Source organism: Delphinapterus leucas, chromosome X, assembly GCF_059928025.1.
Source record: "Delphinapterus leucas isolate spDelLeu-1000000601 "Yukka" chromosome X, BTC_Dleu_Yukka2, whole genome shotgun sequence".
In the NCBI taxonomy this organism is placed as follows: Eukaryota; Metazoa; Chordata; class Mammalia; order Artiodactyla; family Monodontidae; genus Delphinapterus; species Delphinapterus leucas.
In genome coordinates, this window is record NC_143150.1 from 65,668,416 (window position 1) to 65,696,168 (window position 27,753).

A 27,753-nucleotide genomic window follows, 5' to 3' on the forward strand; every position below is an offset into this window, starting at 1 on the left:
AAGGTTTAAGATAAAATATCCAACTTCCATTTGTTTAAAACATCTGTAAAGCCTTGATCTAGATCTCTTAAGTAAGAAAGTGCCTTGAATTTCAAAGAGGAAACATACAACTCCCATCTTCCCTTCCTCTCCCTCATTTTTCACACTCTCCCTCCACCATCACAACCCTGTGAGCACAACTATTTCTGTTGTTCCCAAAGTTCAATTAACAAAATTGTCTGGCTGGTCATTTTCACCTTTGGAAAAAGCCAGGAAACATAGTTAAACAAAGCCATAATCAAAGGGTTATTTTATTTTTAACCAATCATTGATGAACCACTCTCCCTGCTCATTAGGTGGGAACGAGTCACAGAGCTGCCATGGCGGGATAGTTGGTCACGAAACTCTGAAGCCATGAAGTAGTAGAGAATTGGATCCAAAAGGCAGCAGAGACTTGCAAGGCATAGACAAAAAGGGTGGAAATACAGTGAGCTTTGGACAATGGGACAACTGCTAATGATGGTTTCCTTTACCATGGTGTAAAAAATAAAGTTAATATGATAGGGAGTGAAACAGATGAAGAAGACTGCAGCACACATGTAAACCATCCGCAGTGCTTTCTGCCTCTCACTGATTCCCTGGAAAGCCACTGGTGGTTGTCGCAAGGATATAGTGGTTTTCCAGGTACACCATGCAATGATGACTACTGGGATCACAAATCCTGCCAGCTCAGCAGCTGTAATCATCCCAACCAAAGCCATTGCATTCATTTTCCTGTAACCAAGATCAGCAAAGCAGGACTCAGTGTTGTTGGCTAAGTCTGTGCTTCTCATGATGGGAAATGGCAAACAGGCAGTCCCCACGATGACCCAGATGGCAGCACTGGTGCCCACATCATACCTACGCTTCCAGTCTCTGGCCCTGAAAGGCTTGAGGAGAAAGAAGCACCTCTGAAGGCTGATGCATGTCAGGAAACAAATGCTGGCATACATGTTGAGATACTTTAGGTAGAAGCACAGCAGGCAAAGGGCCCTCTGGAAAGGCCAGTGGTGGCTGATGTAATAGTAAATCCGGAGGGGTAAGGACAGCACATGAGCAAGGTCAGCCACAGAGAGGTTGATCATGAAAATGATGGCTTTATTTTTCTTGCTGATGAAGCGGCACAGAACCCACAAGGCTGCACTGTTGGCCAGTAGACCAGGGATGAATATGAGGATGTAGGTGGTGGCATAGAGGGAGTATTGAAATGTCAAATTAGTGACATTGCAGTGAGTCTCAGCATTGCTGGTACTGTTGCTGCCCATCTTGAATATTTCAGTATATTCATCAAGGTAAGCCGTGAAGTTATGATCCCTGCCCAAAAAAAAAAAAAAAAAAAGAAAGAAAGAAAAAGGGTATAATGGTTAACCAGTACTTTAGCTGACACCCAGAATTTTTAAAATTGAAATATAGTTGATTTACAAAGTTTCAGGTGTACAGCAAAGTGATTAAGTTATATCAGATTCTTTTCCATTACAGGATATTACAAGATATTGAATATAGTTCCCTGTGCTACACAGTAGGTCCTTTTTTAAAATTTATTTTATATACAGTAGTGTGTACCCCTTAATCTCAAATTCCTAATTTATCCCTCTCTCCCTTTCCCCTCTTTTAACTGTAAGTTTGTTTTCTATGTCTGTGAGTGTATTTCTGTTTTGTAAATAAGTTCATTTGTACCATTGTTTTAGATTCTACATGGAAGTGATATCATATCATATTTGGTTTTCTCTGTCTGACTTACGTCACTCAGTATGATAATCTCTAGGTCCATGCATGTTGCTACAAATGTTTCATTCTTTTTATGGCTGAGTAAGATTTATATATATATATATATATATATATATATATATATATATATATATACACACACACACACAACTATATATATATATATATATATATATATATATATATATACACACAACCACATCTTCACCCATTCATCTGTAAATAGACACTTAGGTTGCTCCCATGTCTTGGCTTTTGTAAATAGTGTTGCTATGAACATTGGGGTGCATGTACCTTTTTGAATTAGAGTTTTTGGCTTTTCTGGATATATGCTCAGAAGTGGGATTGCTGGATCATATGATAACCATTTTTGGTTTTCTTAAGGAACCTCCATACTGTTCTCCATAGTGGGTGTACCAATTTACATTCCCACCTACAGTGTAGGAGGGTTCCCTTTTCTCTATGCCCTCTCCAATATTTATTATTTGTAGACTTTTTGATGATAACTATTGTGACCAGCGTGAGGTGAGACCTCACGGAAACACAAAAGACTCAGAATAGCCAAACAATCTTGAGAAAGAAATGTGCTGGAGGAGGAGCTTCAAGATGGCGGAAGAGTAAGACGCAGAGATCACCTTCCTCTCCACAAATACATCAGAAATACATCTACATGTGGAACAGCTCCTACAGAACACCTACTGAACACTGGCAGAAGACCTCAGACCTCCCAAAAGGCAAGAAACTCACCCACGTACCTGGGTAGCACAAAAGATAAAAACAGGGACAAAAGAATAGGGACGGGACCTGCATCAGTGGGAGGGAGCTGTGCAGGAGGAAAGGTTTCCACACACTAGGAGACCCCTTCACAGGAGGAGACTGCAGGTGATGGTGGGGGGGGGAGCTTTGGAGCCACAGAGGACACGCAGCAACAGGGGTCAGAAGGGCAAAGCAGACAGATTCCCGCACAGAGGATAGGTGCCGACCAGCACTCACCAGCCCGAGAGGCTTGTCTGCTCACCTGCCAGGGCAGGCGAGGGCTGGGAGCTGAGGCTCGGGCTTCGGTCAGATCCCAGGAGAGGACTGGGGTTGGTGGCGTGAACACAGCCTGAAGGGGTTAGTGCACCACGGCTAGCCGGGAGGGAGTCTGGGAAAAAGTCTGGACTGCCGAAGAGACAAGAGACTTTTTCTTGCCTATTTGTTTCCTGGTGCGCGAGGAGAGGGGATTAAGAACGCTGCTTAAAGGAGCTCCAGAGACAGGCACGAGTCGTGGCTATCAGCGCGGATCCCAGAGACAGGCATGGGATGCTAAGGCTGCTCCTGCAGCCACCAAGAAGACTGTGTGCAAACACAGGTCACTATCCACACCTCCCCTCATGGGACCCTGTGCAGCCCACCACTGCCTGGGTCCCGTGATCCAGGGACAACTTCCCCAGAAGAACACACGGTGTGCCTCAGGCTGGTGCAATGTCACACTGGCCTCTGCCACCGCAGGCCCTCCCTGCATCTGTACCCATATCTAGCCCCGGCCTGAGTGAGCCAGAGCCCCCGAATCAGCTGCTCCTTTAATCCTGTCCTGTCTCAGTGAAGAACAGACGCCCTCAGGCGACCTACACACAGAGGTGGGGCCAAATCCAAAGATGAACCCCGGGATCTATGCGAACAAAGAAGAGAAAGTTCCCCCAGCAGCCTCAGGAGCAGAGGATTAAACCTCCACAAAAAACTTGATGTACCCTGCATCTGTGGAATACCTGAATAGACAACGAATGATCCCAAATTGAGGAAGTGGACTTTGTGAGCAAAGATATATATAATTTTTTTCTTCTCTTTACATGGGTGTGTATGTGTATGTTTCTGTGTGTGATTTTGCCTCTATAGATTTACTTTTACCATTTTTCCTAGGGTCCTGTCTGTTCATTACGGTTTTTTATTATTATTACTTAAAAAACATTTTTTCTTAATATTTTTTATTTTAATAACTTTATTTTATTGTATTTTACATTATTTTATTTTATTTTATCTTGTTTCTGTCTTTCTAAATTTTATCCCTTTTATTCAAATCCATGTGGATGAAACGCTCTTGGTGTTCCAGACATGCATGAGGGCTGTGCCTCTGAGGAGGGAGAGACAAGATCAGGACACTGGTCCACAAGGGACCTCCCAGCTCCATGTAATATTAAACAATAAAATCTCCCAGAGACTTTTATCTAAACACAAAGACCCAGCTTCATTCAACAACCAGAAAACTACAGTGCTGGACACCCTATACCAAACAACTAGGAAGACAAGAACACAACCACATCCATTAGCAGAGAGGCTGCATAAAATCATAATAATGCCACAGACACCCCAAAACACACCACCAGACGTGGAACTGCTCACCAGAAAGACAAGATCCAGGCCCATCCACCAGAACACAGGCACAAGTCCCCTCCACCAGGAAGCCTAAACAACTCACTGAACAAACCTTAGCCACTGGGGACAGACACCAAAAACAACGGAAACTACGAGCCTGCAGGCTGAGAAAAGGAGACCCCAAACACAGTAAGTTAAGCAAAATGAGAAGATAGAAAAACACACAGCAAATGAAGGAGCAAGGTAAAAACCCACCAGATCTAAAAAATGAAGAGGAAATAGGCAGTCTACCTGAAAAAGCATTCAATATAATGTTAATAAAGATAATCTATAATTTTGAAAATAGAATAGAGAAAATACAAGAAACGTTTAACAAGGACCTAGAAGAAGTAAAGAGCAAAAAAACAGTGATGAATAAAACAATAAATGAAATTAAAAATTCTCTAGAAGGGATCAATAGCAGAATAACTGAGGCAGAAGAATGGATAAGTGATCTGGAAGATAAAATAGTGGAAATAACTACTGAAGAGCAGAAAAAAGAAAAAATAATGAAAAGAATTGAGGACAGTCTCAGAGACCTCTGGGACAACATTAAAAGCACCAGCATTAGAATAATAGGGCTTCCAGAAGAAGAAGAGAAAAAGAAAGGGACTGAGAAAATATTTGAAGAGATTACCGTTGAAAATTTCTCTAATATGGGAAAGGAAATAGTAAATCAAGTCCAGGAAGCACAGAGAGTCCCAACAGGATAAATACAAGGGGAAACAGGCCAAGACATATATTAATCAAATCATCAAAAATTAAATACAAAGAAAACATATTAAAAGCAGCAAGGGAAAAACAACAAATAACACACAAAGGAATCCCATAAGGTTAACAGCTGATCTTTCAGCAGGACCTCTGCAAGCCAGAAGGGAGTGGCAGGACATATTTAAAGTGATGAAGGAGAAAAACCTACAACCAAGATTGCTCTACCCAGCAAGGATCTCATTCAGATTTGACGGAAAAATTAAAAACTTTACAGACAAGCAAAAAGGAAGAGAATTCAGCACCTCCAAACTAGCTTTACAACAAATGCTAAAGGAACTTCTCTAGGCAGGAAACAGAAGAGGAGGAAAAGACCTAAAATAACAAACCCAAAACATTAAGAAAATGGTAATAGGAACATACATATCGATAACTACCTTAAATGTAAATGGATTAAATGCTCCCACCAAAAGACACAGATTAGCCGAATGGATACAAAAACAAGACCCATATATATGCTGTCTACAAGAGACCCACTTCACACCTAAGAAAACATACAGACTGAAATTGAGGGGATGGAAAATGTTATTCCATGCAAATGGAAATCAAAAGAAAGCTGCAGCAGCAGTTCTCATATCAGACAAAATAGACTTTAAAATAAAGACTATTACAACAGACAATGAAGCACACTACATAATGATCAAGGGATCGACCCAGGAAGAAGATATAACAATTAAAATATTTATGCACCCAACATAGGAGCACCTCAACACATAAGACAAATACTAACAGCCATAAAAGGGGAAATCGACAGTAACACATTCATAGTAGGGGATTTCAACACCCCACTTTCACCAATGGACAGATCATCCAAAATGAAAATAAATAAGGAAACACAAGTGTTAAATGACACATTAAACAAGATGGACTCGATTGATATTTATAGGACATTCCATCCAAACACAACAGAATACACATTCTTCTCAAGTGCTCATGGAACATTCTCCAGGATAGATCATGTCTTGGGTCACAAGCCAAGCCTTGGTAAATTTAAGAAATTGAAATCAAATCAAGTATCTTTTCTGATCACAGTGCTATGAGACTAGATATAAATTACAGGAAAACATCTGTAAAAAATACAAACACATGGAGGCTAAACAATACACCACTTAATAACCAACAGATCATTAAAGAAATCAAACAGAAAATCAAAAAATGCCTAGAAACAAATTAGAATGAAAACACGAGGACCCCAAACCATTGGGATGCTACAAAAGCAATTCTAAGAGGGAAGTTTATAGCAATACAATCCTACCTTAAGAAACAAGAAACATCTCAAATAAACAACCTAACCTTACACCGAAAGCAACTAGAGAAAAAAGAAAAAGAAGCCCCAATGTTAGCAGAAGGAAACATCATAAAGATCAGATCAAAAATAAATGAAAAAGAAATGAAGGAAATGATAGCAAAGATCAATAAAACTAAAAGCTGGTTCTCTGAGAAGATAAACAAAATTGATAAACCATTAGCCAGACTCATCAAGAAAAAAGGGGAGAACACTCAAATCAACAGAATTAGAAATGAAAAATGAGAAGTAACAACTGACACTACAGAAGTACAAAGGATCATGAGAGATTACTACAAGCAACTCTATGCCAATAAAATGGACACTGTGGAAGAAATGGACAAATTCTTAGAAATGCCCAACTTTCCGAGACTGAATCAAGAAGAAATAGAAAATATGAAGAGTTCAATCACAAACAGTGAAATTAAAACTGTGATTAAAAATCTTCCAACAAACAGAAGCCCAGAACCAGATGGATTCACAGGCGAATTCTAACAAACATTTAGAGAAGAGCTAACACCTATCCTTCCCAAATGTTCCAAAATATAGCAGAGGGAGGAACACTCCCAAACTCATTCTAAGAGGCCACCATCACCCTGATACCAAAACAAAACAAAGAAGTCACAAAGAAAGAAAACTACAGGCCAATATCACTGATGAACTTAGATGCAAAAATCCTCCACAAAATGCTAGCAAACAGAATCCAACAGCACATTAAAAGGATCATACACCATGATTTAGTGGGGTTTATCGCAGGAATGGAAGGATTCTTCAATACACGCGAATCAATCAATGTGATACACCATATTAAAAAATTGAGGGAGAAAAACCATATGATCATATCAATAGATGCAGAAAAAGCTTTAGAAAAAATTCAACACCCATTTATGATAAATACCCTCCAGGAAGTAGGCATAGAGGGAAATTTCCTCAACATAATAAAGGCCATATATGACAAACCCACAGCCAACATTGTCCTCAATGGTGAAAAACTGAAAACTTTTCCACTAAGATCAGGAAAAAGACAAGGTTGGCCACTCTCACCACTCTTATTCAACATAGTATTGGAGGTTTTAGCCAGAGCAATAAGAGAAGAAATAGAAAGAAAAGGAATCCAAATCAGAAAAGAAGAGGTAAACTGGCAGTGTTTGCGAATGACATGATACTATACATACAGATTCCAAAAGATGCTACCAGAAAACTGCTAGAGCTAATCAATGAATTTGGTAAAGTAGCAGGATACAATATTTATTCACAGATATCTCTTGCATTCCTATACACTAATGATGAAAAATCTGAAGGTGAAGTTAAGGAAACACTCCCATTTACCATTGCAACAAAAAGAATAAAATATCTAGGAATACACCTACCTAAGGAGACAAAAGACCCGTATGCAGAAAATTATAAGACACTGATGAAAAAAATTAAAGATGATACAAATAGATGGAGAGATATACCATGTTCTTGGATTGGAAGAATCAACATTGTGAAAATGACTCAAATACCCAAAGCAATATACAGATTCAATGCAATCCCTAACAAAATTCCACTGGCATTTTTCACAAAACTAGAACAAAAAATTTCACAATTTGTATGGAAACACAAAAAACCGCAAATAGCCAAAGCAATCTTGAGAAAGAAAAATGGAGCTGGAGGAATCAGGCTCCCTGACTTCAGACTATACTACAAAGCTATAGTAATCAAGACAGTATGGTACTGGAACAAAAACAGAAACACAGATCAATGGAACAGGATAGAAAGCTCAGAGATAAACCCACGCACATATGATCATCTTATCTTTGATAAAGGAGGCAGGAATATACAGTGTAGAAAAGAGAGCCTCTTCAATAAGTGTTGCTGGGAAAACTGGACAGGTATATGTAAAAGTATGAAATTAGAACACGCTCTAACACCATACACAAAAATAAACTCAAAATGGATTAAAGGCCCAAATGTAAGGCCAGACACTATCAAACTCTTAGAGGAAAACATAGGCAGAACACTCTATGAAATAAATCACAGCAAGATCCTTTTTGACCCACCTCCTAGAGAAATGGAAATAAAGACAAAAATAAACAAATGGGACCTAATGAAACTTAAAAGCTTTTGCACAGCAATGGAAACCATAAACAAGACCAAAAGACAACCCTCAGAGTGGGAGAAAATATTTGCAAATGTAGCAACTGACAAAGGATTAATCTCCAAAATTTACAAGCAGCTCATGAAGCTCAATATCAAAAAAACAAACAACCCAATCCAAAAATGGGCAGAAGACCTAAATAGACATTTCTCCAAATAAGATATACAGAGTGCCAACAAACACATGAAAGAATGCTCAACAACATTAATCATTAGAGAAATGCAAATCAAAACTACAATGAGATATCATCTCACACTGGTCAGAATGGCCATCATCAAAAAATCTAGAAACAATAAATGCTGGAGAGGGTGTGGAGAAAAGGGAACCATCTTGCACTATTGGTGGGAATGTAAATTGATACAGCCACTGTGGAGAACAGCATGGAGGTTCCTTAAGAACTAACAATAGAACTACCATACAACCCAGCAATCCCACTACTGGGCATGTACCCTGAGAAACCCATAATTCAAAAAGTGTCATGTACTGGGCTTCCCTGGTGGCGCAGTGGTTGGCAGTCTGCGTGCCGATGCAGGTGACACTGGTTCATGCCCCAGTCCAGGAGGATCCCACATGCCACAGAGTGGCCGGTCCCGTGAGCCGTGCCCGCTGCGCCTGCATGTCCAGAGCCTTTGCTCCGCAATGGGAGAGGCCACAGCAGTGAGAGGCCCGCGTACCACAAAAAAAAAAAAATAGAGTCATGTACCAAAATGTTCTTTGAAGCTATATTTACAATAGCCAGGACATGGAAGCAACCTAAGTGTCCATTAACAGATGAATGGATAAAGAAGATGTGGCACATATATACAATGGAATATTACTCAGCCATAAAAAGAAACGAAGTTGAGTTATTTGTAGTGAGGTGGATGGACCTAGAGTCTGTCATACAGAGTGAAGTAAGTCCAAAAGAGAAAAACAAATACCATATGCTGACACTTATATATGGAATCTAAGAAAAAAATTTCATGAAGGACCTAGGGGCAAGATGGGAATAAAGAGTGAGATTACTAGACAATGGGCTTGAGGATATGGGGAGGGGGAAGGGTAAGCTGTGACAAAGTGAGAGAGTGGCATGGACATATATATATACTACCAAACGTAAAATAGATAGCTAGTGGAAAGCAGCTGCATAGCACAGGGAGATCAGCTCGGTGCTCTGTGACCAACTAAATGTGTGGGATAGGGAGGGTGGGAGGGAGGGAGATGCAAGAGGGAAGACTTATGGGAACATATGGATATGTATAACTGATTCACTTTGTTATAAAGCAGAAACTAACACACCATTGTAAAGCAATTATACTCCAATAAAGATGTAAAAAAATAAATAAATAAAAGAGGCAGTATGGAGCAAGAGCCATAAAGTCATACAGACCTGGTTTGCCATCCCGGTTCTCCCACTTTGATTCATTCAAAAAATATTACTTGAGTGTCTACTATGTACTAGTTATTGTACTGAAACAGAGCAACATGATTGCTGCCCTTATGGAACCTATATTTTTTGGAGAGTGATGTAGACAGACACTGAACAAATCAATTAAAAAGAAAAAATCAGAGAATTCTATGAAGAAAATTATAATATGATAAGTTGATAAGAGTAACTGTATATCTACTGTAGATTGTATGATCAGGGAAGGCTTTTCTGAGGAGGTGACATTTGAACCTGAATGATGAGAAGGAGCTAGCCACGTGAAGACCTAGTGGAGATATATTCTAAGCAGAGAGAACAGCAAAGGCAAAGGCCCTAAGACAAGAATGAGCTTCACTTATTAAATAATGGAAAGAAGACCAATGTATCTGGAGTTCAGGTGTGAAGGAGAGAGTAGTTAAGAGATGAGGTAGGGGAATAGATATGGGCTTGATCTTGGGGGCACTACCATGGTTAGGTGCTGGATTTCATAAAGACCTACTCATTATCCATGAGACTCATTATCTATGAAACAGAAACACATATCAATGGAACAGGATAGAAAGCTCAGAGATAAACCCATGCACATATGGTCACCTTATATTTGATAAAGGAGGCAAGAATATACAGTGTAGAAAAGACAGCCTCTTCAATAAGTGTTGCTGGGAAAACTGGACAGGTACATGTAAAAGTATGAAATTAGAACACTCTCTAACACCATATACAAAAGTAAATTCAAAATGGATTAAAGACCCAAATGTAAGGCCAGACACTATCAAACTCTTAGAGGAAAACATAGGCAGAACACTCTATGACATAAGTCACAGCAAGATCCTTTTTGACCCACCTCCTAGAGAAATGGAAATAAAAACAAAAATAAACAAATTGAACCTAATGAAACTTAAAAGCTTTTGCACAGCAAAGGAAACCATAGACAAGATGAAAAGACAACCCTCAGAATGGGAGAAAATATTTGCAAATGAAGCAACTGACGAAGGATTAATTTCCAGAATTTACAAGCAACTCATGCAGCTCAATAACAAATAAACAAACAACCCAATCCAAAAATGGGCAGAAGACCTAAATAGACATTTCTCCAAATAAGATATACAGAGTGCCAACAAACACATGAAAGAACGCTCAACAACATTAATCATTAGAGAAATGCAAATCAAAACTATAATGAGATATCATCTCACACCAATCAGAATGGCCATCATCAAAAAATCTAGAAACAATAAATGCTGGAGAGGGTGTGGAGAAAAGGGAACCGTCTTGCACTGTTGGTGGGAATGTAAATTGATACAGCCACTATGGAGAACAGAATGGAGGCTCCTTAAAAGCTAACAATAGAACTACCATACAACCCAGCAATCCCACTACTGAGCATGTACACTGAGAAAACCATAATTGAAAAAGAGTCATATACTGTGCTTCCCTGGTGGCGCAGTGGTTGGCAGTCTGCGTGCCAATGCAGGTGACACTGGTTCGTGCCCTGGTCCAGGAGGATCCCACATGCCATGGAGTGGCTGGGCCCGTGAGCCGTGCCCGCTACACCTGCACATCCAGAGCCTGTGCTCCACAACGGGAGAGGCCACAGCAGTGAGAGGCCTGCGTACCGCAAAAAAAAAAAAAAAAAAAAAATAGACTCATGTACCAGAATGTCCTTTGGAGCTCTATTTACAATAGCCAGGACATGGAAGCAACCTAAGTGTCCATCAACAGATGAATGGATAAAGAAGATGTGGCACATATATAGAATGAAATATTACTCAGCCATAAAAAGAAACGAAGTTGAGTTATTTGTAGTGAGGTGGATGGACCTAGAGTCTGTCATACAGAGTGAAGTAAGTTCGAAAGAGAAAAACAAATACCATATGCTGACACTTATATATGGAATCTAAGAAAAAAAATTTCATGAAGAACCTAGGGGCAAGATGGGAATAAAGAGTGAGACCTACTAGAGAATGGACTTGAGGATATGGGGAGGGGGAAGGGTAAGCTGTGACAAAGTGAGAGAGTGGCATGGACATATATATACTACCAAGTGTAAAATAGATAGCTAGTGGGAAGCAGCTGCATAGCACAGGGAGATCACCTCGGTGCTCTGTGACCACCTAGATGGGTGGGATAGGGAGGGTGGGAGGGAGGGAGATGCAAGAGGGAAGAGATATGGGAACATATGGATATGTATAACTGATTCACTGTTATAAAGCAGAAACTAACACACATTTGTAAAGCTATTATATGCCAATAAAGATGTTAAAAAAAAAAGAAAATGTAAGGTGCTGGAGGAATCATACTCATTGATTTTAGACTATGCTGCAAAGTTACAGTAATCAAACAGTATGATACTGGCACGAAAAAAACATATAGATCAATGGAACATTATAGAAAGCCCAGAAATGAACCCACGCACTTATGGTCAATTAATCTAATGATGAAGGAGGCAAGAATATACAATGGAGGAAAGACAATCCCTTTAATAAGTGGTGCTGGGAAAACTGGACAGCTACAGGTAAAAGAATGAAATTAGAACATTCTCTAACACCATACACAAAAATAAACTCAAAATTGATTAAAGGTATAAATGTAAGAGCAGATACTATAAAACTCCTAGAGGAAAACATAGGCAGAACACTCTTTGACATAAATCACAGCAATAGTTTTTTTTTAAAAAATCCATCTACTAGAGTAATGGAAACAGAAGCAAACAAGGTGGACCTTATTAGATTTAAAAGCTTTTGCACAGCAAAGGAAACCATCAACAAGACACAAAGACAACCTATTGAATGAGAGAAATTATTTGCAAACAATGCAATTGACAAGGGCTTAATTTCCAAAATACACAAACAGCTTGTACAGCTTAATTAAAAAAAAAAACCCAATCAAGAAATGGGCAGAATATCTAAACAGACATTTCTCCAAGAAGACATACAGATGGCCAACAAGCATATGAAAAGATGCTCAACATCATTAATTATTAGAGAAAAGCAAATCAAAACTATGATGAGGTGTCACCAGATATGTTTTTATACCTACAGAGTCATAGGATATTAAAATTAGAAGGGATTTGTTTACAGATGAAGAAGAATGTGCTCAAGGAAGATATACTATTGATCCAAGGTCACCCAGTGAATCAGTTAGAGAACCATGGAATTGTCATCCAACTGCCTTACCCTACCAGATTGTCAAAGATGTGTCTTGCAGGTAAGGAAGTCCTGAAATATTCCATCGGTTTTTCTAACCACAGAAAAAGAATGTGATATTTGAGTCTGTTTCTTTTGTATCAAGAATTCTCTTGCCTCAAGCTCTGGTTGGGATGACCACTGTTCACTACTTCCCAATTGCAATGGTAGAAATCCAGTCTTCTTGTTCAGGTCTTCTTGCCTCTCCTCTGTCTGCCACCTTGCTCACTGAGTCCTGACTTCCTAACTTGGCATCACAGCACCTGGAAAACAGATCTGCCTCCTTTAGCCTGCATTACCAGTATCCTTGTTGATTTTCAGGGCTTGGGAATATTACCTCCTTATTATTCTATCACAATAGCTGGTGGTTTTCATGCATTTTCTCTCTTTCTCTTAGCTTAGGTTTCATTCCAAATTTACATGAAAATTTTCAGTAATATATGGATTTAGAAGCTGAACCAGGATATTTTCCCTTATGTGATTGGGAAGGGAAGAGACCTATTCTCTATCTAAGGGGAATTCTGTACTTGTGTGACATCATGTCTTGGCAGATTATCCAACAGCCACAGTGAACATTGATTAAGGTACCAGCAAAATAGGCCACCAAAATCATTTTTCTGAAACAATTTAAGATTTAATATTTTTTTATTATTCATCATAATGAGAAAGTTTTTTGGACTTCCTTAATTTATTTTATGTTTTAGTATAGTTTTTATTGTGTATTATATGTAAGACATGGGGAATATACAATAATTTTTAGGGCTTCTCACGTTCTGGCCATGGATTTATGCAGGCTGTTTGCAAATAAGAATGTCAGGACAGCAACAACCTTGTTATTTTATTTGTAGAATTTTGGACTGAAGAGGACCTTTAAAAAACATTTAATTCAGCCACCATATGATATAGGTAGAAGAAGCAAGGCCCAGAGAGGGATTTATTAAGGCCACAAATCTACTAAATGAAAGATCTGGGACTTCAGAAAGGAGGAAAAAGGTGGTTAATCTTTACACACACCCTTCTGTCCATCATTTGTTTTCCTCTCAAAGACAAATTTTACAAACATAGCTTCTGTCCATACTGCAGGAATGTTTATTGCCTTTAGAGCTAGAATTGGAAAAAAAAGTACTGAGGTTTTCTCAGGTGGAGTTTTGTTGTTGGTATTGTTTTGTTTTAAGTATGTTTACAAAAACAAAGGAGTGGCCTCTTTTAGATTCTCTTCATAAGTAGCAGAATGACTTCCTATATCATTCTAAGTCTACTCCAGGGAATAGAAATGTGATAAAAGAACAGAACCACAAAGGATTAATTCACAGATAAAAGAGAGTCAACTTTATAAGCTACCATTACTCTAAAGAGTACTTTCATTTTCCCTCCTCTTATACTCCCTATTTGACCTATCTGTGGTATATCCTAAAGAGTCATGCAGTCATCTTGCTTGTGTATGTATGACTTAGAACAAAGGTAGGGGTACTCACAGGTGAAAAGAAAGGAAATAATTATAATGGTCTATCAATGATGTACCCCAGAATCTGCAATGGAATTTTTCACATGCATTACATAATTCAATTCTCACAACCATCGTAAGTTACTATTATTACTCTTATAGTGCAGATGAGAAACTGAGGTTCAGAGAGATTCAGTAAATTATCTTAGGTAACAAAGTTAAAAAATGGTAAAAATGGGATTTACTACCATGCCTGACTTGCTCCAAAGTCTGTGCTATTTCCATTATACCACTTGCCTCTCCCTGCTCAGGAGGGACTTTTTAATAGAATGAGGATCATGGTGATATCTGGAGGGCACATTATGGCAGAACCTTTCTAACCCCATAGTAGGACCTTATGATCTTGTAACATTAAAATTACTCTAGCTATGCCATCAGGATATAACTAAACATCTGTCCCCACACATGTCACCCACCCCTCCTTACCACCCACTTTTATCTCACATATTATCTCACATTTTATTGCACATATTATCTCATTAATCCTCATAGCAGCCCAGTGATTATTTCCATATTACTTCAGTATTGATCCTGTTTCTACTATTATCTATGCATAGGCTTGTGACAGAACAAGGGAGGCTATATCAAGTGCATTACAGTTCTAAGAACTAAAAACAGCTCACACCCACCAAATTCACACTTCCACTTCTGCACTTTACAAGCATGGATATTTGTTTCTGCTTCACTGGTACAGAAAATTTCACTTACTAGTGGGACAGGTTGTTTTCATACCTCTGTGCTAAATAGCAGAGTCCTATTAGGCCAGAACAGCATTATGTTCACAATTTATTTTGTTTCTGTGGTTTCTTACGCTTCTGCAATTCAGTTTATTTCAAGTTTAGAGACTTACATGACCTGCTTTCCAAAATCTTTTTTCTTCTCCAGACTGAAGGGGAAGTAGGAAGGGTTTTTCCCCAAATATGTCTGGTGACAATTAAATGTAAAATCCCCATGGTAATGGGAGACTGGGGGAATTTTTTGGGGTAGGGTGAAAATATAAACTCTCTCAGGGAACATTTAGCTTCCTGTTAACAATCTGTGACACTACTGAAATTTTAGAATGGAGAACAACCAAAGAAACCACTAACAGGAGAAGGCTGAATGGAAGGGCCAAAGTCAGAACATGTTCCTTCTCTCAGTCTCTGCCCCTGCTCCTGTCTCTGTGTCTCTCTCTTTGGCTCTGGCTCTATTATTGACTATTTCTGGTTGGTTCGTGCCCCCTGTGATACTAGTCTCTCTTCCCTCCAATCTAGACATATTTTTGGTTCCTCTCTCAGGAAAGGGTACAAGATTGGTGATTCACTCTTGAGTCTAAGCTCCCCTTCTCTGTCTGTGCCATGACTCTCTTCCCAGACGCTACAGATAGAAACTGGGAATTCATTCAACTCCTACCACTGTATTTCACCCATATCTAATCAGAAACCAGGTGATTCTGTCTCCTTTAAATCTCTCAAATCTATCTCCAATCCATCTCCACTTACACTGTTGCCATTCTAACCCAGGCCACTGTCATCATTCCTCTTGATTATTGTAGAAGATGCCTTACTGGACTCCCGGCACCCCAGTCTTGTCTCCTGCAGTTCATCCCCATACTGTGTCTAACATTAACATTAATTATGGCTACTGCTTATTGAGAGCTTCCATCTATTTACAAGCTAAGCACATATTATCTCATTAATCCTTATAGCAACTCAATGATTATTTCCATATTACAAATGAGAAAACTGAGACCCAGAGAGGTTAAATAAGTTGTGCCAAAGTCACAAAACTTGCATAGTGTAGAGGTGGTATATAAGAATTGGATCCCATGCTTGTCTCCATACTCCCTTACCTCTGTCATGGCACTTACTACACACACACTGAAATTCTGCTAACATGTCTTTCTGTTTAACTAGACTTTGCACTCCTTGATGGCAGGGACTATGTCATCTCTTAATCCTTTCTAACCTCTTCCCCACTGTGGCCTAAGTGCTCTTTCTTTGAAATATCTTGTCATTCTCCTGTCTAAAATCCTTTGTTCGTTCTCTATTGTATTAAGGCCAAACTTCTCACTATGGCTTGAAGGCCATTCCCGTGTCATTTAACATCACTTCATGCCATTCTTTTCCTCATTCACTACTGTTTCAATTATACTGAGAAGCTTTCAGTTTCTAGAACAAGCCAAGCTTTTCTCCTGACAAAAACATCTGCACACGTTGTTTCCTCTGTCTGGAATTATCTTCCTTCTTTTTCAGATATCTGTCTCCTTTAACCTCAATTTGCAGGTCAGAGACATCTTCACTGCCACTATTATTTAGGCCATCCTACATAGCATTACATACTCTCACACTCCGTCCAATTTCTCTTCGTAGCATCAATACTTGTAATGTAGATGTTTGCTCAGTTTTTATTGACTATTTCGTTCACTGTGCTGTTAGCTCTATTAGTGCCATAAAAAGATCTATTCTGTTTATGACCATATAGCCAAGACTTAGCCTGTGACTTAGTAAACACCCAAAGAAAAGTGATATAATTGGATTCAATTGCATACAAAATAGTTTAAAGTCCTTATTTGGAATCATTAAGTAAAAATGCAAGCCCTGATATGTCAACTAATATATTGGGTAAGAGCTTATGGAAAAACCCGAACGAACTTTTTGGCCAGCCCAATATTTCTGCTGTTTGTTATTTCCCTCAAAAGTTGTCTCCTGATTTGGGCTATTATCATCAATATTTGCTGCACTTACCCATTACAACTCAGAAAAAACATGCCTTCACAAGGCTGAGAAAAGAGCAAAATATTCAATTTAGAATCAGAGGTGGTCAGACATATCCTGTAGGTAGATACCAGCACAGCCCAACATCTCAGAGTACCATCAACACTATTATCTAGACCTCAGGGAGAGGGTAGTCCTTGTGATCTGCTTCCAAAAGCTTCTCAACCCTTTATTTTTGTTGATTGTCATTCTGCAAATGAAATATATACCTGCCTCATCTCATCAGCAAATGGCTTCCTACCCACCTACATGTGGGACTTGGAACGAGAGTGAGAGGTAACATCTGTAGTCCCCAGAGCTTAATTTTCCACATGGAAATTAAGCATAAAAGGAAAACAACTTGTGTATTTACTTTTTTCTTTGGCCTTTTGAGGGCTCTTGCTGCCTTGGAGGCCAACACTCAACCAACATATACTTAATAAGCATCATACTATGAATTCTGTGCTAGGTTCTATGGAGAATATAGAATCATCTGCTATAATCTCTGTCCCTGAGAAACTTCTGGTGTGGTGGAGAAAATATTTTTTTTAATTTCCAACATCACAACCAATGCATGACAAGAACTGAGGTGAATGGCATAGGTGATAAGAAATCCTCATGTTGGCACAGCATCATCTCTGTGAGGTAAGCAGGACAGATATCAGTAATACCCCTACCATATTGTTTAGTTTACAAAGAGATGCATTCAAGAACAACTCAGTACCCTGTCCAAAGTCACAGGGTTAAAATATGGTGAAACTAGGACCAGAAGTCAGGTTTGTATGCCTCTTACTTAACGCTCTTTCAACCATGTTGGGCTGCTTCTATTAAATTAGGAGAGATAGACCACCTCAAGCCAGAGAAGATGGCACTTGTGTCAAGCTATCTGCATTCTTTTATTAGTCACTACAGGGACAGGGTTAGAGAGCAAACTGCTGATGGTGGCTGGGGAGGAGATAAAAGTTAACCTTACTTTGCCTGAATTATACACTATTGTATTTAAATCTAAATTGCCCTTCAAAGCTGTGGTCGAGTCCCATCTCTTCAAGAAAGGCTGAACTTGGTATTATCAATACCATTCATCTGGGATTTAGCAATTCATAATTTTATCCAGCAAAGGGACATTCTGCTTTATGTGTATTTGATATGTAAATTGATGAAGATAGTGTAGTGAGGTGGGAAATTTCAAGGAAGAATAATACATGATTGTCGTCCTCAAGAAGTTTATAGTCATTTAAGGAGTAAAAGACATAAGAATAACTAACCATAATGGATTTTTAAATGTGCCATGAAAGGGATAACAAAGAAATTTCTGTGAGAGTAGAAATGAATCCTGCACAGAAGAGGAGTCTTAGAGCTCATCCTGAAGGATAAGTTCACTTTTAATAAGCAGCTGGAGTGGGAAGGCTGTAGGAAAAAGGGATGAAAAAAGAGTTTCAGAGGTGAATGAAGAGCATTCAAAGTTCTCAAAGTATAAAAATGAATGACCCATAGAAAGGAAGAATAGGTGTTCTATACCAGCTGGAAAACAGGGTGAGATGGTGGGGAAGGTGGAATAGGAGATTAGAGTGGGAGAAGGTAGTGGAAGGGAAAAGCAACTTAAAAGGTAGATGCAGCTAGATCATGGAGGGTTTTATGGGGAATTATTGAAGGATTCTGGGAAGAGATGTGTTATTACTATACTTGTGTTTTAGAAAGACCACTCTGGCAACAGTGTGGAAGATGGATTGGGAGACCAGAGACAGGAAGTCCAAATTAGTTGTGAGTTTGTAGGGTGACCAACAGTCCAGGTTTGCCTAGGACTGAGGGTGTCCCAGTATGTAATATTTTCGGTGACAGTCCAGGACAAACAGAATAATTGATCATACTACTATTCCAACAGTCAAGGAAGTAAAAAAAAAAAAAAAAAAAAAAAAGCTCTGACCTGGTATGGCATGAATATTAGAATTTCAAGTAAAAGTCAGATATGGAATTGACCAGTTTGGGAGACTGCTTGAGGAGTCAAAGATAACTTCATTTATAAAACATGTCAAATGTTATACAAGGATATCACAGTTTTGTACTGTACCAAAGCCCTTTCAGATTAGCAGCTCACAGTATTCACTATTCCTGACAATCTGAGTCAAAAGTAAACTCTTCCTTATTCCAGAACTTTTCGAATTTGTACTCTCTGCCAAGCTTCATAAATTCCTGACTCTTCAGATGGTTTGCTTTCTCTAACATTAAAATCACTGAACTTCACTGCAAGTTGCACTACGCTAGCTTGCACCAGACACTCCCAGAGACCTTAAATTTCTAAATCTCGCCATTTCTCCTGGGCCAATCTGGCACCCACCCTCATCTTACTTCCTCCCTTACACAGACTACATTAAATGGTCAAATTAACTATTCTCACACAAGAACCCTCAACTTCTTTGCTCATGATTCTTCTGCCGTACCAGCCTGGCAAGGTCTTAATCCCAGATCAAGTCCACAATCCATTTTCTTTTTTACTATCCAAACTGCTGAATGATCCTATTAAAAATACCAGTATATATTTGAAATGCTAAAACTAGAAGTGTATGATCTCCAGCCTAAGATTTTTTGCTCCAGCCTCTTTTTGCACATGCCTGATTAGTTTCTTCTCCTATTGACTATGCAGCACCTTCACAACTCTTCTAAAGTTTCTTCTCTACTGTTCTCCCATCCCCCAACTTTCTCAGCAGAGAAACTTACTTCTTAAATCACAAGAAAATTGAGGTTATTGGGTGAGAAACAACTCAGTTTCATCCATTGTCCCCTCCCAACCCACACAATCTTATCTACAACTGCATCCTTCCCAACACAGCTGTCTTTCCTATTGCACAAGATGAATTCCCATGCTCTTAATCCCTTTTATCTTTCTCAGGATCTTCTTTCATTAGCTGTTCCCTTTCACTCCTAGATCATCATGTTGCCCTTCACTCTCAGCTAGATATTTGTCATCAAGTCTCTCCAACACCCAAAATAATACTTCTCTTGTCAATGCATCTTATTCTAGCTCTTTGTCATTTTCCTTCTCTTCTTAAATAAACGTCTCACAATAGTTTTTGACACTGACTGTTTTCTTTTCCTCATTTTATATACATTCTTTAATGCATTCCAAGGTGACATGCATACCTTTACAACATCACTGAAACTACTTTAATAAAGGTGACAAGTGACCATCACATTTCCAAATCAGGCAGGGCTTCTCTGCCAGCTTGGACACAGTCTGATCGTTTCCATGTTTTATAAATGCTCTCTTCTGTTGGCTTCTAAGCCACAACTCTTTCTTGAGTCTCCTCTTAACTATCTACCCATTCATACCGAGTCTCCTTTATGGCTTCTTTTATCTCTGCACATCCTTTAAATGTTTGTTTTCCTAAGGTCTGCATATTCTTTTCTTATTCAGTGCCCTCATGCTAAGTAACATCACCCAGTTTCATGGCTTCTGTTACCACCCATATCCAGATGACTCTTATGTCTCAATGTCCAGGGTTGGCCTCCTCTCAGATATTAAACCTATATGTCTAACTTTCAGTGGAGATTTCCCATTTCAATGTCTCCCAGGTGTCGCAAAATAAAAATATTCAAAACTAAACTCATCATACTCCCTGATCTTTTACTTATCCACACCATCTATCCAATTACAAGAGCCAGAAGCCTTAAAATAACCCTAGATCCCTTCACTCTCATTCAATCAACCAAGTTTTCTCCCTCTTCCACTCTCTCTCCCTCCTCTCTCTCTGGATTATTAAAACACTCTCTAACTGATCTACCTGCTTTGAGGATTGCCCTCTTAAAATCTATTCTATACTCTGCTGCCAAAATGATATATCAAAAAGGCAAATCTGGGCTACCATGTCATCATAGGGATTGCTTTAACGATACACTCACTGCTATAGAATGTTTCCGTTTATATCTCTTTATTTCTAACTAAACTATGAGCATTTTTGAAGCCAAACAGCATGCCTTACTCATCTTTAAATCTCTAGAACCTAGCAGAATAATTAGCACATAATCACTTAGTAAATATTTTAACTGGGCAAATATTCTGCCTTATGACAACTCTTTTATTGTTTATCTGTTTATGAATCTCTCTACACTGGGCTGTGAGCTTTGTAAAGTCAGGGGTTATGCCCTAAATTTTGTTCCCTCCCTCTCTCTCTCTCTCTCTCTCTCTCTCTCTCTCTCTCTCTCTCACCCTAGAACAAGGCTAAATATATAGCACTATTTAAAAAATTGATGTTAACTGGCTCATGTGGGGATTAATCCTAAAGGCTTAACCTCACTGGTGTTGCATAACCAACTCAGCTAAGCAGGACCACACAGAAAATACAACCCAGGCAAAATTATAACCTGTGAAAATACCATATCTTTAGTATATACTTGAGCTCCTAGCTCTATGACTGTGAACCACCCAGATAGAATGAGGGCTAAATTCCCAGTGCCTCCAATACCATCCTTAAAGAAGTAAATGCCTCTTGGTTTATCCAATGTTTAGTGCTCTATCCAGGGTACACACTGCCTACATCAAAGGCCAGTACCTTCATAGAGATGCCTCTTCTTGAAATAGGGGTCTGTAATGGGAGCTAAACCCTAAAGGGAGTGACCAGCACAGACTTCTAATCTAATAAGCAGAGCAGGAAAATCAGCTACCATGATCGAGCTAACAAGATTCACTTTCAGTGTGCAGCTTTAAGAATGTTCCTGATAATGAAGATTGGTATAAAATTATGACTAGGGCTTCCCTGGTGGCGCAAGTGGTTGAGAGTCCGCCTGCCGATGCAGGGGACACAGGTGCGTGACCCGGTCAGGGAAGATCCCACATGCCGCGGAGCGCCTAGGCCCGTGAGCCATGGCTGCTGAGCCTGCGCATCCGGAGCCTGTGCTCCACAACGGGAGAGGCCACAACAGTGAGAGGCCCGCGTACTGCAAAAAAAAAAAAAAAAAAAAAATTATGACTAAAACTTCATCAAACTCCTCTCTTCTGGATCCCATCTCAGAAGTAAATATTTTACTCCTCTCTCCAGATCCCATCTCAACTGTCATCTTTTCCTTGCATGGGGCAACTTCTTCCTTTTTTGTGTTTGTACTGGACTTTTAGGCTACACTATAAGAATGTAGTCTCAATGAAGGAAGACTGTATCTTACACTTTTATATCCCTCATTCTGTTTAGCAGAGGGTTAGGCATGTAGTAGGATCTCAGTTCATACACATTGGTTTATAAAGGTAAGACTATGGAGAATAGGCACATATTAGCAGAGCCTTCGGCATTTTTATTTCTAATGTCTCTCCCATAAGCTACTCTCCTGAACAACAGCAATAGTTTTTCACCCTTTGTTACTGAGGAAAATATGGTCAAGGCAAGGATAATAAGGTTGGAGTCTAACAAATCTAAAAGCTCCAAAGCCTGTAATCCCAACCTTTTATTTTAAAGCCAGTAGGAATCCCATAAAGTTAAGTGAGAATTTTGTCATTAAACACTTGACTTTATGGAAATAACTAAATTTTGTCTCAGAGCACAAAGGTATGTCATGTCACTAAATATGACTCATACTATGACTGAGTCCAAGAACATCATAGGTACCAATAATGTCTACCCAAAAGCAGCTTCACTTCCCAACCAACTAGCTTAATGCTGTGCTTTCACAAAGTTACAGCCAAACTGAACTTATTTTATGGCAGCATCAGAATTTGTACCAGACTCCTAAGTTTCAGTGAAATACTAAGTTCAAGAAGTTTCCACATGCATCCTGTCAGTTTTTAGCTAAGCGCTGTTAATATATTATCTTTGATCTTTGAGAGAACTCTGAGCTAATTATTATTATACCCCTTTACGTATCAGAAAATGAAGGCTCAGCAGGATAAAGTTTCTTTCTCAAAGTCACAGCTATTACGATTTCAGTCATAATGAGGCTCTTCATGAGCAGAGACAGCTAAAATTCTTCTCTGCAAACAATTTGTTGCACAGAAATACCTTAAAGTAACATTTCTGTGGATAAGACAATTCTTCAAAGATGAAGAAGCTAATAATCTTGGTTCTATTTCTAGCACTTTTATGACTATACATATATGGCAAATGATTGCCCACCAGGTGTCAGCGTATGGTAGTATCAAAACCAGGGATCTTTAACGAGTTTTGCCTATGAACCCAAACCATAATAGATCTATGGATAGAGTATTGGAACAATGTATTTATAAGAGTGGTGAGCTGAATATAACAAGACAGATAGGATGGGGAATCTCAAGCAGTAGAATTTATTAAAAAGAACACTGGATTTGGAGCTAAAACACTTGGATTCTAGTAACTATTCAAATTCTGTCTCTTTGTATTGTCCTGCTAATCCCCTTCCCTTATGTGGGTTTCAATTCCCTCATTATCAAAATAAGACAATATGAACTTGATCATGTTAATTACCTTCTGATCTAACTTGCCATGATGTTATGGGCCTGGCTCCTCTAAACCTCCACCCTTAGCTGATACCATCAGCACTGCCACTGCCATCATTGATACAGCTGCCACCATCTCAACCTACCTGCTGATTTACACTTTACATATCATTATTACATCTATAATTGCTGTTAATCATTATTAAATGTATATATATATATATATATATGCATATCGTACACCATATATAGAACAAATTAGGTCAGAGGATATCATCCCCATTTTACAGATCAGGAAACTGAGACTCCAAGAAGTGATCACAGTTACCTGAATACTATGCAAGTGGCAGAGTGAAGAGTGTAGAACATAGGCTTCTGACATCAAAGTAACTGCTCTTTTCCTAGTACAACTCTATAAAGTTTTACCCTCTTAGTCCTCTCCCTCTTTTCACCCCTCATCATTAAGTCACTAATACCACTAAATGAACATGTCTGTCAAATTTGTGTCTCCTATTTTCTTTGATAATAGGGTCAGTATGTGGGCTTGTCATCTTGGGAGGAGAAGTGAAAACTAAATAGAGAAATATTGCTGATGGAGGTCCTTCCCACTCTCCAGGGGAATATATCTACAGGCCATTTGGGAATGTAACTTGTCTTTTTCCCCCTTTTTCTTCTTATTTAAACCACAGAAGTCTCACATGAATTATCCAAGCCAGTCCTATACCCATGACCATGGTGTCCTTCATTCAATCACTCATAACCACAGCCAAAGAAGAGCAACTGGAATCTGGAACTCTGCCATTTCCTGAATTAATTCAAATCAACTGTAAATAACCTGGCTTGATGTCAGAAACACAAAATTTTGTATCTATTCTGCAAGTCTAGACATTTTTCCCAAAAATTAGAAGTGAAAATTATTTTACCCTTAAAATAAATTAAAGCAATTAGACTATTCACAAACTAATATCTTAGAGCTGGAATTGAACTTCCCTGCATGCATCTTTACTGGATTTTTAATAAGGTAAGAAGGAGACCTAATTATTCATCATTTTTGTACTTGGGGCAGCATTTTGGAGATGGAAAGAATCGTGTTCTTTGGGCAGACCTGGATTCATATCTTGACTCACTTACCAGCTGTCTAGCCTGAAAAGACTCTATATCTCTTGGTTTCAGCTTCCTCATTTATAAAATTAGGATCATAGTGCCTGCAACATATATCATTGTAAAGATTAAATAGAAAATGTACATCTTTAAGTAGAAAATGTATCTATTTTCATGTCTGGTACACTGTATATGTTAAATAAATCTCAGTTCATTTCCACTTTACTTGTACAGAGAGTAATCTCCATGAGCCTTTGGTTGGATGCTGTACTTCTCTAAGATTAGAAAATCTCCCCAAAAGCATAGATGTGAGAAATATTTAGTAAGACTAATGCAATAATTCTTAAAGTAGAAAAGTGGAAAACATGTGTTACTTGAAAAGAAAATTCCTTATTACAGTAAATATATTTGGAAATCAAAATTATTGTCCATATAATACAAACTGCTGAAAGCGCAGATCTGAAAAATCTTTTTGGCTGTTGGGCTTACAGTATTTGGAAAATGTCAATGTTATGGGATAGGTTTTTCTAGGAGTCCAAGGTCTGGTTCCTAGTTAAGCAAGTCCACAATAACTTTTTAGTGAGATTTTTATGTTTTTCAAATGGAACTTTGCACTTAAAAGATTGAGAAATACTGATTGAGTGACACTGTCATTGTGGAAATCAGATTACAGAACTTGCTCCTTTGTATGTTTGCATCTTATCATTTGAAAAATAAAGGAAATTATTTACAAAACACTTGCCTGTGCTCTAAAAGTTGAAGCTCTCATGATGACATTACTCTGAAAGAAGTATAATGGCCCTTAGCAAAGATTACTGAGTTCCCTTTGAGATCTAGACTGTATTTCCAGAAGGTTCACTGTAGTTAGATTTCCCTACTATGGTCCCATTATTTACCACTTCATGATATGCAGCTCTTCTCAGGCACCAGGAGCCTAGAGTCAAACATTTGTATTACTAGGAAGGAAATTGAAGACCATCTATTTCAAGCCCCTCCCCCCTTATTATAGGTGAGGCTACTGAGACCCAGAAAAATAAAGCAACTTGCCCAAGGTCAAAACTGAATCATTGACAGAACTTGAGCTAGAACCAAAACTTTCTGTCTGTGTGTTGGTTCATATACTTCATCACTCTGCCTGTGATGCATGTGAATCAATACTAGATGAACACTTAAATATAAAATATCCCGACCTGAAATATGAGACGTCTTGAGCAGAAGTTTTTAAATAAAGCATATACTTCCTGCCAGTCATTGCTCTGATTGTTGGAACACGTAGAAAAGATGGTTTCACAAAGAGAGCTCTGTTCTCTTTATTAGGTCCATAGACTGCCCTGCCTCTTAGGGCATCAACTGACTTACCTCAAACACAACTAGGTGTGAAAAGCCACCGAAAACCATCCAGAAGTATGCTTACTCATTTGAAGCCTTGTGTTCCACCACTGCCAGGATTTGAGCAGTCTGCACAACTTGCACTCAACAACTTTTCCAGTTGAGCCCAAAAAGGAACTGCTTTGATCAAAGAAGGCCTTCTGTTCAAAAGGAACCATTCCAAAGATAATTACCCCAAATGCATGACTTGATTCTCAGTATAGTTCATGCTATTTTCAACCTCAATATATCAACCTATCACATATTTTCAACAGCGAATAATTTTACTGTGTCACAGCTAGGGGATAAACTCCTCAATTAATAGAAATGGCAAGGACTCCCACGTCCATTTGAAAAACCAAAATAAAAGTGTTCCCACTTGCAGGATCCTTGGAACTGAGACTACTACTCCACCCAAAAAGCACAATAAAGCTTGTTATCATTCTATCCAAAATGATCCTGGTACCAACTGTTGTGGTACAGTCCACCTTGAAGGATTACCGAACTGGAAGTCTCCTTTTGACTCAGTCATCTTGTCTCAGAACCAGAGAGATTGCTAGCACTCAACGTAATAAGAACAATAATTACTGAAAAGATAGGTGCCTCTTTTTTGGGCTCTGTTATCCATTAGGTCTGAACTTGGGCGAAAAAGCAGCTTTCAAAGGATCTAGAAATGCCTCTGAACAGACTTTGAAATCTTTTCAACAGATTTTGTCATCTAGGATATTTTCTCCTTTCCTAACCTAAAATCCAACACAGTTATAAATATATTTACAGTATTCTCTGGGAGATACCAGCTTCTGTAGGAAAAAGGGACCGTAATTTAGAAGATACATGTTCTAGTTCCAGCTCTGCGGCTAACTAGCTGGGTTATCTTAAATGTCTTCATTTCACTGTCTCTCAGTTTTCCCATCTGTATGGTGAGGGATTTGGATCTCTAAGAGCTCCTTCAGCTCCAAAATCTATGATCTGACTTTCTTTCTTTCTCTCCTGAGAATTTACTATCTGTTGCTGTATCTGTGAAAGTTAAACTTACCAAAGAAGGGAGCTTATACATAAAAATGTTCCTTCAGTAAGCAACTAGATAATTTATACAGAGCAGAAATCCAAATCCTCTTTTTCTGACTGAATAGGTCAAGCTTTCCCAATGAATCTCACCAACGATACTCTTTTCTTACCACTTTGTGCCATCTTCCCTTGTTGATAAAGAAACAAAGAACCCTCAGCAAAGACTGAGCTGCATCACAAACCCCATGCTCCTGGAATAATGGTGGGGACTGATGGCATTAACCCTAACTTTGTACTCTAGTCAGACTCAAGGGAAGTCACGATTGCTCCTGCTGTAATAAGTCTGAAATAAGAAACCAGGGACCATTTTCAATTTGGACACTGGTTTCACATCTGTCTCTGTCCCAGATCTTCTTGTCCCCACCAATCTTCCCACATGGAATTATACCAATTCCCACATATTAAGCTATAACTTACCCTGGAGCCTTGCTGAGCTTGTTTCTTTGCAGGGAGCTTGGGGCAGAAAAGCCTAAGTCTGGGTGGCATGGAGCTTACTGATAACTGACAAATTTGTTGTTGAAAAAGGAAGTTGAGTGCATTTGGTGTCTCACCACAGAAACCATATTTACACAGACCAAAGGTAAGTCCCTTGAACAGAAGACATTACTCAAGTTTCATTTAGTTTTTACTTCATTCGTGCAAAGAAATTCAAAGAGCAGAGAG

At 38.8% G+C, this 27,753-nt stretch overlaps 2 protein-coding genes across 4 annotated transcripts in view; both read right to left on the bottom strand.

Moving 5' to 3' along the window:
- The window catches only part of LOC111178270 (putative P2Y purinoceptor 10), a 192,760-nt gene extending 166,633 nt beyond the window's left edge, over positions 1 to 26,127 (bottom strand). Inside the window, 1 exon segment of the mRNA XM_022580837.3 lies at positions 26,014 to 26,127. The gene's annotated coding sequence lies outside the window, so the exon portion shown is untranslated.
- LOC111178272 (putative P2Y purinoceptor 10) lies at positions 262 to 27,592 on the bottom strand. 3 transcript variants are annotated; one of them, XM_089904331.1, is made up of 3 exons: positions 26,014 to 26,109; positions 13,038 to 13,183; positions 262 to 1,332 (listed from the first exon to the last, which is right to left on the bottom strand). In XM_089904331.1, exon 3 carries the CDS (start codon positions 1,281 to 1,283, stop codon positions 297 to 299), a length of 987 nt encoding a protein of 328 aa, XP_089760457.1. In that variant the 5' UTR covers positions 1,284 to 1,332; positions 13,038 to 13,183; positions 26,014 to 26,109; the 3' UTR covers positions 262 to 296. The 3 variants fall into 3 exon arrangements, with proteins under 3 accessions (XP_089760457.1, XP_022436548.1, XP_022436546.1); XM_022580840.2 differs by lacking the exons at positions 13,038 to 13,183; positions 26,014 to 26,109 and adding an exon at positions 27,508 to 27,592; XM_022580838.2 differs by lacking the exon at positions 13,038 to 13,183 and having other exon boundaries at positions 26,014 to 26,128.
- Between the last annotated feature and the right edge of the window lie 161 nt (positions 27,593 to 27,753).

Excerpts from the sequence above, each read along its gene's own strand:
- LOC111178272 (XM_022580840.2), bottom strand. The coding sequence starts at position 1,283 with ATGGGCAGCAACAGTACCAGCAATGCTGAGACTCACTGCAATGTCACT.